At 36.6% G+C, this 15767-nt stretch overlaps 1 protein-coding gene across 2 annotated transcripts in view; it reads right to left on the bottom strand.

The window, feature by feature from the left end:
• Positions 1 to 15123, bottom strand: part of EED (embryonic ectoderm development) — a 29366-nt gene extending 14243 nt beyond the window's left edge. For both annotated transcript variants that reach the window (XM_025894462.2, XM_025894463.2), the window contains exons 1-6: positions 14425 to 15123; positions 9285 to 9437; positions 7209 to 7301; positions 3957 to 4022; positions 2775 to 2900; positions 2025 to 2106 (exon numbers count right to left, since the gene is read on the bottom strand). In XM_025894462.2, coding sequence (XP_025750247.1) covers positions 2025 to 2106; positions 2775 to 2900; positions 3957 to 4022; positions 7209 to 7301; positions 9285 to 9437; positions 14425 to 14538 — 634 coding nt within the window. In that variant the 5' untranslated portion in view covers positions 14539 to 15123. The remainder of the gene's footprint in view (positions 1 to 2024; positions 2107 to 2774; positions 2901 to 3956; positions 4023 to 7208; positions 7302 to 9284; positions 9438 to 14424) is intronic.
• Positions 15124 to 15767: the final 644 nt, after the last annotated feature.

Here is a 15767-nt window from a genome sequence, read left to right as displayed (position 1 = left end):
AATGGACTTTTATCATTCATTTACTCTGGACTCTCAAAACCTCTTTAAAGACGTACAAACTACAAAAGTTTGGACTTAAGTAATGCACAGTGAGAATTAAGAATGGAATCTTCATTATATAACAACTTAACATATTTACATCAACATGCAGATTTAACTAAGTATGAGCTCAAACTCTCCAGATCAAAAAGAAGTATTTATATGGTCTTTTAAAATATGTTTAGCTTATTTGCCTCAAATAATTTCCTTTAAATAATATCCTAATTTGATGGGAGTTATGCTCATTTACAAATTGAGGGGACTACAAGATTTCTAAAGTAACCCCAAAATAGGATTAAAAACATACAACTTATTTCTATAGTATTATAGACCTCTTAGAAATATAACTAATTTGAACAATCTCATTTTCCACTAAACATTAGCAACAAAAATATACAGCAACATTAATATAAAAATCTACAGCTTGAAATACAACAATGCCCATATTGTACATGATTATTAACATATTCCATACACTAGAAGGTGGTAATAAATTGTTTACTAGTGGAAATTAACACTTATAAAAATTATTCCTTGATTCTAATTGTGTACAAGTTTTTACATGGACATCTGTTTTCATTTCTCTTGACTACATATACACACATAGGAGCTGTATTTCTATGTTTAACTTTTTGAGGAACTGCTAGACTATTTTTTATTGTGTACATTTTACTTTCCCACCAGCAATGTATGTGGGGGTTCAAACTTCTCTACATCCTAATCAACATAGGTTACTGTCTTTTTTTTTATTACTGTCATTCTAGTAGGTATTAAGTGGTCTCATTGTGTTTTTGATTTGTATTTCCCTAATGATAAATGATACTGAGCACCTTTTCATGTGCTCACTGGACATCTGTGTATATTCTTTAGAAAGTCTATTCAAAACCTTTGCCCATTTTTTAAAGGGTTGTCTTTATTGTTGAATTGTAAAGAGCTCTTGATACAAATCCCTTATTAGATAACATAATTTGCAAAATATTTTCTTATATCCTATAGGTTATCTTTGCACTTACTGACACAAAGTGGAAAGAGCAGGGTTAGAGAGTTGTGGTATTTAATAAGAGTGAGGCATTATGACCTGTATTACTTGTAAAGAAATACCTGGGCCCAGCTACTATTATCAAGAAAAGAGAAAAAGTTAACAGCTCTTAGGTGTTGACTTCCAAGCTTAAGCCTTGGTAGGTAAAGAAAAATCACACTGAAGCATTTTTATGGAAGAGTTTTGATTTGAGGACATCTTTTAGTATGAGCAGATTGTGGGGGGAAGGTTATACGTTTGACAAGCCTTTAAGAATAAACTTGACTAGATAATAATGCAGAAGTAAAAAGAACAATCAAGGACAGAATGTAGAAATAACACAGATGATTTCAGAGAGCTCAGAAATTAAGAGGCTTGTCTGAACCCTGAATAAACTTATAATGCCAATATAAGCATACAGAGGAAAGCAAGGCTTTCTTTATACATACAGAAAGTATTTCAGAGAGCTTATACTGGAGAACTTAGCATTTTAAGGAATTCTATTAGGGAATCCTTTATAAAATAAAAATTTTATATATGAAAAAGCAACACAGATTTTCAGATGCATTATTTCTTATTACATGATTGGTCAGTGATAAGGAGATTTACAAAACTTATTCTTAAAAATGTCATAACTTTGGTGGATCTGCCACTTAAAATTAATAAAGCTTAGTAAAATAACTGAGGATGAACCATCATAATACACTATTGTGAATAAGGGTGACACATTCTTAATTTTCAGTACCAGTTATTTTATTTATGTCTGATGTTAACAGTCCATTTCACGGTCCTTTTACCTAATTCTTGGTCTAGGGATGCTACTGTAGCCTGAGATTTTTCTACTAAAAACGTACTTTATAAATTCTAAGTCTGTTTTTTTTTTTTTTAATACCTTAGAATTCTTTGTCCCTTAAAAAAAAAATCATTCCCAAATAAATAGGACTAAAGAAACATTTGCTTCTCTTACCTTTACTTACTGACAGGAGAAGATTTGGATCTCTTGGGTGGAATTTCAGCTCATTGATAGCATTTCCATGGCCAACATAATGCTACAATAAATTTGTAACATTCAACTTTCATTTTAAAATCAATAAATTCTTTCATTAATCTTAAAAGAATGGAAATACAGTTTCACTTAAAGTAGTGGTTCCCAACCCTGGCTGCGTATTAAAATCACCCAATGAAGTCAAAGGAAAAAAAAGATGCTCAAGTCCTATATGCAGGTATTTTGATTTGACTGGCTTAGCGGAGACCCAGGCAAGGATTTAAAAGATCCTCAGGTGATTCTAATGTGCCCCAGGGTTAAAAACTTCTGATTAAAGTGATCTGCAAAACTTCTTAGTATCAAATTCCCAGGCGTCACCTTTCAGTTCTTTATGAGTCCTTGACTCTCTATCACTAATTAGGATGTTTGGAAAAAGTACTCACTCTTCCCCTGTAGTTCATCTAGAGCATCTCAGAATAAGGCAAAGCAGGAGGGAAATTATTCTTTTTTAAAAAATTGCAAATAATAAAAACTTCCCACTTATTCCTTAGTTTGTATTATCAAATGTGACAAAGGTCTCAAAAGACTTGTCTAAAGGAAGCAAAAAGCAAAGTACAAATCAAATTAGAAATTGTAGATACTGAGATTCCACTAGTTTTAAATTAAAAATGACAAGTTTTCACAAATGTGTATTCAAAATAGGGCAGATCTGCAATTTAACCAAAAACCCACCTTTATGCACTGCATTGTTATGGGATTAATTATCCTAATTATGCCTCTAGATCCAGCCACAGCCAGCAAAGGATGGCTTGTATTGCTATCATACGTCCATGCACAAGTGTAAAAGTTTTCATCAGCCTAAGAAATGCCAGTTAAGAAATATAATTTGTTTTTGAAAAGTAAACATGTCAATGATTCTACTATCTACTACACGGAAACCTCTATAAAGAAATGCTTGAGTTTTTGACACAGAAGTTCTCATTTCTCCTTATATTACCATATTTAAACAATGGACATTTTAGGTCTACAATCTACACCAAATGGTCAAACAGAACCAGTCCTTCCATTCAATTTTGATTACTATTTAGATGCTTGCATAAATACTCAACTCTGTCATTTGAAAGCAACCATAGACAATATGTAAATGAATGGGTATAGTTGTGTCCCGGTAAAACTTTATTTACAACAACAGGTAGCTAGCCCCACAGGCTATAAATTGCTGACCCTTGTTTTATCCCAGTATGTCTGATGATGCATCTCTATTCAGTTTGATAGAGTTAACTATTAGTTTTCCACCTTTTCCTGTGAGACTTGCCCAATATGGCTATAGGTCACTTCTTTCCATATAAACTATTGAAGTCTGAATATCCTTGTTTGCTGGGTTTCTCAAAGGATCTGAAAGAAACACTATCACCAACCTTTGTCTAACCTTTTGGCTTTTTAGACCTTTTTTTTATGTACTTACGTTTTGCAGTATTTTATTTCCTACACAAACTGTGTTTACTTTTTCCCTATAGGCTTTGTTGTTCAAATACTCGGTATGACTGCCAGTCACAGCTTCTGATCAACCCCAATTCACTAATATTAACAACCCTGAAGTGATAAAATTCTAAGCAATGTCAAAGAAACGGAGGTTTTAGCTATTCTTTGCTATGATTTCCATTACTGGATTTCCAATGCTCTTCTCCCTAGCCACTTCTCCCCACTGTCTCATATCCACCTTACAATGCATTTCTAGGGATCAGGAAAATTAGATAAACTAGATACGAGGAATCTCTTGGGTGATAGTAAAGGAACAGCACTGGTTAAAGGACAGTATAACTTAAGGGAACTAATTAATTTAGAAAAGTTTTGGTATACTTATTGAAAGTCAATTTCTTTAGCCAAAGATATTAAAAACTCAAGAAAGGATACATCAGCATCCACATAAGATTGCAACAACCGGATTTCTCCTTGTGAGTGACATTCATATAAGGTAACCTAATAAAAACAAAAATATAGTAAGTTTTATCTCAAACACAGAAACCACATTCTCTTCACCTCTGCAACATATTTTAGTCACAAATGTGTCTTAAAGATACTACAGAAACTGTTTTAAAACAGCTTCTTTAAACTTAAGGAAGCATTATAAAGCCTAATGTATTATATAATTTCCTGAGTATATTAAATATTGTATTAATAATGGTTTCTATTTCCAATGTTTTAAATTTAGATCTCATTCATGTAATTGCACCAACCGTTCAAACTGAATACCTCAAAGTAAAGTTGCAGTTTATCATTTTTTAATTAAGTTCTTGAAGTCTTTGGGTAGTTTAAGAATATTTACATATTACTTTACATATAAGAAAGCCTATAATTTGCCTAAATAATGTTTTTCTCATGGACACAGCTCATATTTAACTTTTTTTTTTTTAGATTTTATTTATTTATTTGACAGAGAGAGAGAGTGAGTGAGAGCAGGAACACAAGCAGGTAGAGTGAGAGAGGGAGAACCAGGCTTCCCACCAAGCAGGGAGTCCAATGCGGGGCTTGATCCCAGAACCCTGGGATCATGACCTGAGCTGAAGGCAGATGCTTAATGACTGAGCCATCCAGGTGCCCCAAATATTAACTTTCTGATGTATGGTGGTCCTTTTTATTTGCCATATATTCTAAAGTTAATATATACACTATGTACAATTAAACTTTAATAAATTTCTTTCCATTTTTCTTATAGCCTATAGTCATGTTAGCAATAACTTATTAATTTTAATAGAAGTATATAAGAACTCCATAAAGATCCTATAAATTATCACTGCCTATTAAATTAATAAAATCGCTACATTAATAGTTTAAAAAATATTCCTTATCGGGGCACCTGGGTGGCTCAGTCATTAAGTGTCTGCCTTTGGCTCAGGTCATGGTCCCGGAGTCCTGGGATCCAGCCCCGCATCAGGCTCCCTGCTTGGCAAGAAGCCTGCTTCTCCCTCTCCCACTCCCCCGGCTTGTGTTCCCTCTCTCCCTGTGTATCTGTCAAATAAACAAATAAAATCTTAAATAAAAATAAATAAAAAATATTCCTTATGACTGCTAAAATAGGTTATGTCCTAGAAGATAATTTTTCTTTAAAAAAAAAAGTCCAAACAGAACTTTTTATAATTCAATAAACTATGTAATGGCCTTCCATGTCATTTTATTTATTTATTTTTTTTTTTTTAAGATTTTATTTATTTGAGAGAGAGAGAATGAGAGAGAGAACACGAGAAGGGGGAGGGTCAGAGGGAGAAGCAGACTCCCTGCTGAGCAGGGAGCCCGATGTGGGACTCGATCCAGGGACTCCAGGATCATGACCTGAGCCGAAGGCAGTTGCTTAACCAACTGAGCCACCCAGGCGCCCGTTCCATGTCATTTTAAATGAAATTACGGATACTTTTTATTACAATGCCTGAACATTTAATTTAAATAAGGACACCGAAGCACAAATTATAACTAATTCTGATATTATCATGGCCAAGTTAGTGAAGTATAAACTTAGGTTTACAGTGATGTCTTAAAAGTAGATTCAAATTAATTAATGCACTATGTTCCCAACTAGGAAAAAATAACCTAATATTTTCTTGAACCTGTATCACTTTCCCCATGAATTTTTTTCCCCAAAGAATTTAAGAACCAGACTACATGTCACAAGTCACATTTGGCTAAACACCCAAGAAAATCTGTTATCCCATCTTACCAAGTGCAATAGTCAAGTTTCAAATTTTCAGGATTTCAACGACCTAGTAAAAGCACCAGAGCCTTAACCCTCCTTAAAGGAAGTTTTACAGGAAATTACCTAAAGCCAAATTTTACTTTTTTAGAAAACAGTAATAGAAAGGATCTAGCCCAGAATGGATGCATGTGTGCTTGTTATGATTTGAAAAATACTGAGCTGACAACTCCTTTGTTAGGAGTTAACTTTGTTTGAGAACAGAATACCAACACTGAGAAACAAAAATACAGAAAACTGTGCATTAAAACCACATTCTTGGGGCGCCTGGGTGGCTCAGTCATTAGGCAGCTGCCTTTGGCTCAGGTCGTGGTCCCAGGGTCCTGGGATAAAGCCCCACATCAGGCTCCCTGCTCGGCGGGAGAGCTGCTTCTCCCTCCCCTACTCTCCCTGCTTGTGTTCCCTTTCTCTCTCTGTCAAATAAATAAATAAAATCTTTAATAAAAACAAACAAAACCAAAAAACCACATTCTTTTATTGCCTAAGAAACTTAGTACAACTAATAAAGAAGCATAAAATTTTATTTTACTCAAAGTAACAATGTATGTACCATCTCTCAGATTCACTCCTCTTCACCTCTTGGGTTAAAGGCAGAGGAAATGACTTGTTATTTGTTGCCAACGTGTACCTAATTAGTCTATCTCCTCTGTTTTTTTTCCAAATACAACAATAAATTTCTACGTTATTCCTCATAACTCCTAGTACAGTATTAATGGATAACCAGAATGTCGGCTAATGCAAAATTAAGAGAACAATTTTTCCCTGAGGTGATTTCAATAACTAACTCCAAAGACTCCCAGGAAAGCACTAAGGACTCTTCCTGTTCTCCATTTATTTAGAAGTGAATAGAATAATAAGTCTTTGCAGTCCACCAGTTCAGCCACTGGCTTAACTAAAAAGTTAAATAGTAGTTTATGTTAAAATGTGCCGGCATGCTTCCTCCCTACACTTCTCTCAGTTGAAGATACTTTTGGCTTCCTTAAATAAAAACAAATCTAACAGATGTTTATCGCAAATAGTTAAAATACTTTCAATAAATATATAAAGCCACTGGATTTATGCTTTGCATTTACAGAGAGCCACTAAGCAAGTTTATTACTTTTAAGAAACTACAGACTTTATATCCTAATTTGAATGACAGACAACTATTAAAACTGCTTCCAAAAATAGGAGTCAATTCTTTCAGTCACACAAAACAAATAAGGACAAAATATAAACAAACAACTGACAGTAATATATGAAATAAAGATGTATTTCAGGAGTGAATACTAGGTTCTAACAATGACAATTTCTAGAATATTACATAAGGAGTACTGTTAAATCAGCTATGCCAAATTTACTTCAAAATCATTACACTGCAATATTTTAACACCCGAGTCTAATAATCAAGCCAAATGCCAAATAGACCCCTGAACACTCACTCTGTTGCTTCCTACAGTTGCAAACACTAATGGATCTCCTTCTTTACTGTGCCAGTTAAACTGTACTCCAAACAATGGTTGATTATGATCTTCCTGTAAAATAATCATAAAATAGAAAAGTTACTATACTTTAGAGACAAAAGAATGGTGAACTGACCATTTCCCCCTCACAACTTTTTTTTCAAAATGTAGGCCACTACTTAAATCAGAGGTCAGGTAACAAGCACTCATCTAAGAAAACACTCTGATATTTGCCTTCTATTTTCTTAAACCCAATCATATTCTTCTGATCAAAATTAAACTGGATAATTGTTATAGATGCATTTAATCTCTTGGGACATAAGGACATAACTTATGTTTCTCAAACAGGAAATGAACAAATACACCAAGAGTTAATACAGCACCTCTAACACTAAACTTTATTAGGTTTAATTTCTCCCTTGTAAAGTGAAGTATACTAGACTCCATTCAAATCACCACTTCTATTATTGCTATAGAAACAATTTCAAATAATCTTGAATTTGGGTCCTTAGAAAAAAAATCCCAGTAAGTTTCATAATGAACAAGAATACCTGAGCAGTGGGGACCAGGGAAAGCAAAGGACTGTAGCTTCAGTTATCAGGACCACTATAAGGAGGTGCATAAAATACAAGTACAGGTGACCCTTGAACAACAGGTTGGAAATGCACAGAGCCAATTAAACACGGATTTTTTGGATACAGTACTGTAAACATATTTTTTCTTTTCTTTCTTAAAAAAAAAAAAAGATTTTATTTATTTATTTGACAGAGAGAGCACAAGTAGGCAGAGGGAGAGGGAGAAGCAGGCTCCCTGTGGAGCATACCCTGGGATCACAACCTCAGGTGAGGGCACATGCTTTACTGCCTGAGCCACCCAGGCAACCCTGCAAATGTATTTCTTCACATTTTCTTTGCTCTACCTTACTTTACTGTAAGAATGCAGTATGTAATACATACAACACACAAAACGTGTTAATCGACTTTATGTTACTGGTAAGGTATGTTACTGACTTCTAATCAGCAGAAGGTTATTAGTAGTTAGGTTCTGGGGGAGTCAAAAGTTAAACTTGGATTTTCAGCTGCACAGGAGTGGGGGCGGCAGCACCCTCAAGTTGTTCAAGGGTCAACAGTATTCACTTTTTGTTCACAAAGTTATTACTATCTAAAAATAAGTGAAAATAACTAATATTAACACAAAACTATAATGTAGACACTTTGCCTTTTTTTAATATACTAAGATAAATTCCCTTCCTTTTAAGAGAATATAATTTGACACACTGAGCAATGTATTTTGCTACAGACAGGAAAATAATTTCCATATAGCCAGAGCCTCTAATGCTTTCTGAATACTTTACCTAAAAGTATATTCAGATACTTAGAAAAGATTCTAACTTACATATCTGTAAGATAATGCAATGTATATTTTTACTCAGTATAAGAAAAATACTCCCAAATTAAAAAAACAGAAAATGAATATGTAAAGGAAAACATTTTAAATATCACTAATCCTTTTTAAAATAAAAATGCTATTGAGGAAGCAGTAATTTAAGTAACTCCAAAACCTTGTTTTCCCCAAATACTGATTATTAAGAAAATGTTAATGTACACCTTTTCCTTTGAAAACAATTTCAAGTAACACAAATGATAAGAATTACATATTTAAAAACTGCACAGACATCGGTTTCAATTTATGCTGACTGAAAGTTTATGGGTCACATTCAGTTCTTTTTATTAAGAGGTATCAGGAAGAGACTTTGTTTTTAAAGTTTTATCAAAATATGGAGAATAACATATCCCAAATCTTTTTTTCTGAATACAAATAAAGAAAACCCATTATGTACTACTAGGTATTACCCATTTAAATTAAAACAAAATGATAAAATCTAAAACAAATGGAGTGTATTAACTATGCAGTTTATGCTACAAAAACCTTCAAAGTACTCTAATTTTAAAATATTTTAAACTTGACAAAGTATCTGAGCAAAAAATGTTTACCACTGAGAACTAATTCTGAAGCCTGGCATTGAGCCCGTAGGATCTGTCTTTCTGCACATACCTTGAGACTATTTACACACTTGAAAGAATATTTGCATTTCTTTGACTTCCATTTTCCCTTCCCCCAACTTTTCCTTCCAGGAGCATTTGGTGTATTTGTAGGTGTATCAGGGCGTTCGGTGTTTGTACCACTTTCTATACTGACAGCATCATCCTGTAAGCAGTAAATTAGGAAAAATTACATGAAACAACAATACTGTATGTAGCAGTAAATGACTTTGTGCTGGGTAGCTGCTGATTGACCTTAAAGTAGTAATTTACATATTCTGCAAGAAATGGAAAAATATATTCCTGTCTCCAAATAAGGATAAAAAGCAAACCAACTACACATTAGGATTTATGATATTTCAGCAATAATATAATCAAAAAAGCTAATCAGAATAATGGTAAGAATAATATTGCCTTTAATAACAACGCACTGTTTATGCCAGCCACCTTAATACACTGGTTTATTTCATCTTTACAGCTCCTCACAGAAGATAGGAACAGCTCCTTACTGTTAGATAAGGAAGTGTTGTTTAGAGAGCTTAAGTGGTCTCTTGCTACTTATGGTTGCTGGGATTCAAACCAAAGCTGTGACTCCTAAATCTGACTGAACTACATGTCTTCATAATTCACTTGAATGCTGCTCAGTTTGGAGTACAGTGGTTAATGGGCCTCTGAGGAAGACGGAATGTTGGTGCCTCTTTAGATGTAGTTTCTGAAAATGCTGTTATTCAAATTCCGCTTAATTAGAACACAAACCATTTAGAATTTTTAAAAAATCCTACATATTCTGTGCTATTTACAAATGACATTTGCCTCACAGCTCTCATGTAATAATGATACTCATATAGAATTCCAGAAACTCTCTATAATTAAAGTAAAATCCTTCCAAATGTAGAAATGACTGCAGGAAACCATGAAAATTCACTTAGTTTATACGCTATCTCCAGTCCACAGGATACATTCATGGCCCTCTAATCTAAGGTTTAACTACCTCCTTTGATTACATATTCCAGTGCTTCTTTGGAATAAAGAGATTTATTTAAACCTATCGCCTTAGGGCAATAGTTCCTAAATTCATTCCAGAGGAAGCCTTTTTTCATGGAATGCCTGTTAACATCTATTAGAACAAGTCTAGGAAATACCACCTTAGGGGCTATTTCTAAATGATTGCTTCCTAGTTTTATATTTACAGAAGATGAAAAGTTAACTGGAGTGTCAAAAAGCATATAAAAAATTCATACAAATTCACCTAAAAACAGTATAGTATTATACAGCTGTTGTTGGGGGGTGGTTTTCAAAGTTTCAAATGGTTCCTACCTTTTAAGAAAAATACATTAATTATTCTGGAATGTATCGATTAGGATGAAAAAACTGGATAGATAATACACAGTAGTGCTCAATATTTGAACTGTAATTTAATGTAATGTAAAATTCTAAAAGTTCAGTTCCTGGGCTGAAATCATGGTTTATATCTATTTCTCCCACTCTTCATTCACAGCTTAACACAGTCAACACCTAGTGTAGAAAATAACCGTATTTCAGTGAAAAACTATGCATTATCTATAGCACACCTTTCCACATAACCAGATTCCAGCCCTCTTCATTGCCTTTGACCAAGCTTACAACTCATTTTATACTGTGAATCACTGATAGTTGTGTAAATTCTGTCTCCAAAGGTAGAAGCTCAAAATGTCTTCCCTCCCACTCTGGAAAAAACTTTGTGGTCTCCATCTGCAATTTCACCTCTACATTCCTTTGGCATATAAATGTATATTGTTTGACTCACACTTGCCCCGTTCCCTCACTGAGTGTAAAATAAACATTTAACATGTTTCACTTACCTTTTTCTGAAAACTGTCCTCTAAAACTAGAGAAGTAAAATAATAAAACTGATATTTATTCACCAGCTTCTTTACATTCTGGCCCAAAATTCAACTGCTAATCAAGAAAACATACGAAACACTTTTGTTTTTTAACTCTGACCACTTAACTTACCCATCTCCTCCAAAGGAAAATCACCAAAGAATCAAATGGAAATGCAACCGTCACAATGCTTTAATTTTATCTCTAAATTAAAATCAAACCTTTGCTGAGTATCTGTGTATAGGCTGACTTCCACCTTGGCCCCTTCTCAAGGTATAGAATGATGATATGGCGCTACCATCTTCATTTGCCCAACGAGGAAATAGGGAGTAATTTGTCCCTTAATCTTGCCATAGGTTACTTAAGCAAAGTATGTCTTCAGATTCAGCCCTCTACCAAGCAATCATTAATACTCTTCAAGAATCTAAATATCCTGCAAATCATAAGACCTTTAAAAATTCAATAAAATGGCATATACATATACAAAGAACTTAAAATATGTCCTTTCAATTTTTTGACTCACATTCATAGTAGTAATTGCTTAGATTACCTTAACTCCCAGCTCAAACACCACATTCTTTCCTCACTTGCTTTTGGCCTTCTCATCACTATTCAGTTCCCTCAAGAGTATGACCACTGCCCATTACCCTTCTCTGAACCCATTTTTCTAGAGTTCTCTACTGTCTTTCCTCACTGCTTACTTCTAACCTATGTCCTAGATCTGGGGTCCTTGGGTGGAATTCAGAGGGCCTGTGAACTTAAATGGCCAAATAAATCCACTTAATTTTCATCATCTTTAAATGAAATTTAGCACTTCCATTAAATAAAGGTAACATACGTGAGATTACTGTAGTTGTGACTTTCTCATCAGGGAAATCAAGTATTTTCATATCATATTCTAGTAGTTGCAGATCTCAAAAAACCTGTCTTAGGCCCATCATTATTATCAGACCCCCTGCTAGATCTAGTTACTTAATGTGCTAATACAGAAGCACTTGGGGCATCTGGCTGGCTCAGGCCAAGGAGCATGGAACTCTTAGTCTCCAGGCTGTGAGTTGGAGTCCCATGCTGGGTGTGCAAATTAGCTACTTAAACACTTTATATTAAAGCAATCTTAAATTTGTTCTAAAAAGCATTTTTATAACATATTTCATAATTTTATTTTGTTTGTAACCACTGTATTTTATGTATATTTATGCGTAAACACTGTATTTTATATGTTTTAAAAATGTTCTGAGAAGGCTACCTGAGATTCACTGAGGTGTCCAAGGAACTAAAATGTTTAAAGTCCCTATACAAATGAGTAAACTCAAAGGCATAATCCACTGTTTGGTTCTGAACTGCTTTAGAATGCAAAGAATATATCCTCTTAAGGGTCTACCAAAAAGGCTTTCAATTTATTTGGTCCCCTGAAATTTTCCTCAGTCTAAAGAGATTACTGACATTTTCATTACATTTCTGCTTGATTATTTAGTATGTGCTAGGGCCAGAAGCAAAAGTCTTCACAGTTATTAACACTTGTATAGTACTTCTAGGGCAGAGACTCTTTCAAGAACTTTATCTGTATTATCTCATTTAATCCTCACAAATACTGAGATAAAGACCATTATTATCCCCATTTCTAAGAAATTAAGGAAATTAGATCAAGTACCTTGCTCAAGATCAAGCAACCAGTAAACAGAAGATTAGGAATTTTAACCTAACACGTGGATCCAATCTGTACTCCTAATTGCTATCCTAATCTGCCCAGAAAAAATTTTTAAAAACAGAAATAAAACAGGCTCCAAGGACTGAAATGAAGAGGGTCAAAAATGTTATTAGAAAGTAATATATAAGACTGAGAAGCACAAACAGGAGAAAGATTAAAGTAACATTCAACACCTACACTTTCCAGAAACTTCAAGTCCAAATCCCACAAACTGACATTTTCAAATATCTTTCTTCTATTCACAAAAATCCTTCCCCATCTCTTCAATGAAAATTTTGGTCATGACACCATGCCATATATATGCTTGTTAGTGAAGTAATGATGTAGAATTTAGAAAATGGGTGAAGATAGCGTTTATTCCTATAACTAGCCAAACTGAGAAAATGAACAACTTACATCACTCTCCTACAAAACTATAAGGATTTTATTTTTTTTAAGATTTTATTTATTTATTTGAGAGAGAGAATGAGAGAGTACATGAGAGAGGGGAAGGTCAGAGGGAGAAGCAGACTCCCCGCTGAGCAGGGAGCCCGATGTGGGACTCGATCCCGGGACTCCAGGATCATGACCTGAGTCGAAGGCAGTCGCTTAACCAACTGAGCCACCCAGGCGCCCCAAAACTTTATAAAGATTTAAAAGTATATTCAGATATCCTAGGAGGTTCACATTTGGATAACTTTGAATGAATTGTCAAGACACTGCTAACCTTATTCGATGTAAACTGAAAACTGAAAATTAATGTCACTTCAGTGATTACTGGCGACTTAACCTACTAGATGATTACCGAGGATCCATTTCGGAGTTTTTTTTTTTTTAATCTGATTCCAAAATACCTTACATTTGCGAAACCACGAGTCCACACCTAAAGATCTTTACCACTGTTGCCTAAAATCTTCCAGGTCATCCCCTTTATTTGAGTAAAAACTATAATTACCGACTCTTCTTATTACATCAAAGGTGGTTTCCCCCTCCGATTCATAAGACGATCCTCTTCAATTCTCCTCCGGAAGAAAAGCTGACTGTCAGGCACACCCCATCTCCACCCACAGGACAGGAGCAGACATAAAATCCCACCTTTAGAAGAGTCACCAAACCCCTTAAGTCGAAGACCTAACTACTCTTCCCCTCTTGGACGGTCTGTAAAGGTCGAAAAGTGACACAATCCCTAAATTCCTTCTTAAGAGTCGCCAACTCACGCGTGCTCCTCCTTCCAACTTTCTCAGAAAAACCTCTTAACTTGCCTTTTAAACTACTGGAATCTCATATCCGCACTCTCCCCAAATCTCCCAAAGGCCCAGTAACTCCCCAACCACGAAAAAGGATCTCAGAGCAGACCCCTTCAGACCCTCCGCCCACCACGCTCTTTTAAACCACTCTCCTTCGCCAAGTTTCTGCTTGCTCTCGGCCCCTGCTCAAAATCCCCAGAGGCAAGTTCGATTTTTCTCTTCCACGCCCGCGTTTTCCTGAGGGTGACACCTCTCCCTCCCCCCCACCGCAGCCCGTCCGCCCCCACGCCGAGTTTAAAAAGAATTTAAAACTTTCATTCCAGAGTCCCGTCCACACTGCTCTGGGCTGCACTCACATTTTCGTCTCCAGAGAGGTCTGGGTTGCTGTTCTCGTCGCTGCTCAGCTTCTGCTTCTTGGCCGCAGGCATGTCTGTTCCCGCCGGCGCTGTCGACACTTCCCTCTCGGACATATTCCTCCGCCTCCCTCCAGGTTCCTGCCGCCTAGGGCGGGGCCTCCGCCACACCGCCGTCAAGCAAGCCCGGCCGGAGCCTGCCGCAAAGTTGCCGCTGCCGCCGCCACCTCCACCGCTCCCCCCGCTGTCGCAAACCGCGCCCAGCCGCCGAGGCGGGCGTGCGTGCGACCCCGCCACACTGCTGAAAAAGGGGCGCGCGTGCGCGCCCTCCCGCGCAGCTTCCTGGCTCTTTCCCTTTCCCTGCTCCCGTCTTGCCCTTTTCCCGCCGCCCTCCCGGCAGTTTGCACGGAGAGGTGAGATCCGTTAGCTACCAAGAGCAGTATTTCGTACGTCCCTTTCCCCCACTGCCGTCCCGATAAAGAGGCGGAACTCAAAGGGGTGCCCCCTCACCCCCTTCCTCCTTCCAAAGACGTTTCAGCCGCAATCGGCCCAATCCTTCGATCCCCGACCCGCTGCAGGACTCGAAAGTCTGTGGAATGGACTAGACCACCGATGTTCCAGGGGATGGGGGAAGATACGAGAAGTCACCTCTTGCTTTAGCGGCGTATGCCAAGTGTCCTTAATCTTGAACTCGGAGGCCAACAGTCTCACATTAGTCATGGAACTGTTGAAGATCTAGTGTTTCGTTGTGAACAGGAGTTCAAAAACCGTACAGTGCCACTCACTGGCCTCCCCCATCTAGGATATGGAAGTTACCAGCTAAGACGTGCGCATGCGCTGGGGCGTATTCTCGCGCTGGGTTGTCCAGACCCGCCTCCCCGGGCCCCTCCTCTTTGAAATCTTGTTTGCTGAACCAGGTAGTCTTCCATCGGTTTCCGTAGCTGGGAATTGATTTCCAAAGCACGACGAAGTCATAGTGTCTGGACGCTTTTTAAATTCATGACGAATATTTAATCTGATGAATATTTATTTCAATCAATGATTATTCTCACCCAATTGTGCCAATATTGAGTATCATTTAATTTAGGAATATCCTGCAGTTATTCTAGACTCCAGTGAGTTGCGGCCTAAAGTGCCTTTTTTTTTTTTTAAAGATTTTATTTATTTATTTGACAGAGCGTGAAAGGGAACACAAGCAGGGGGAGTGGAAGAGGGAGAAGCGGGCTTCTCTTGGAGCAGAGAACCTGATGGGACCGTGGAATCATGACCTGAGCGGAAGGCTTAGCGACTGAGACATCCAGGCGCCCCTAAAGTGCTCTTTGTAACTTAAAAAATTGTCAAGGCCT

This window comes from Callorhinus ursinus, unplaced genomic scaffold, assembly GCF_003265705.2.
Source record: "Callorhinus ursinus isolate GAN/ISIS: 27379988/994484 unplaced genomic scaffold, GSC_fseal_2.0 scaffold35, whole genome shotgun sequence".
Taxonomy (NCBI): domain Eukaryota; kingdom Metazoa; phylum Chordata; class Mammalia; order Carnivora; family Otariidae; genus Callorhinus; species Callorhinus ursinus.
Note: the sequence above shows the minus strand (reverse complement) of the source record. Positions and strands in the feature narration are given on the sequence as shown.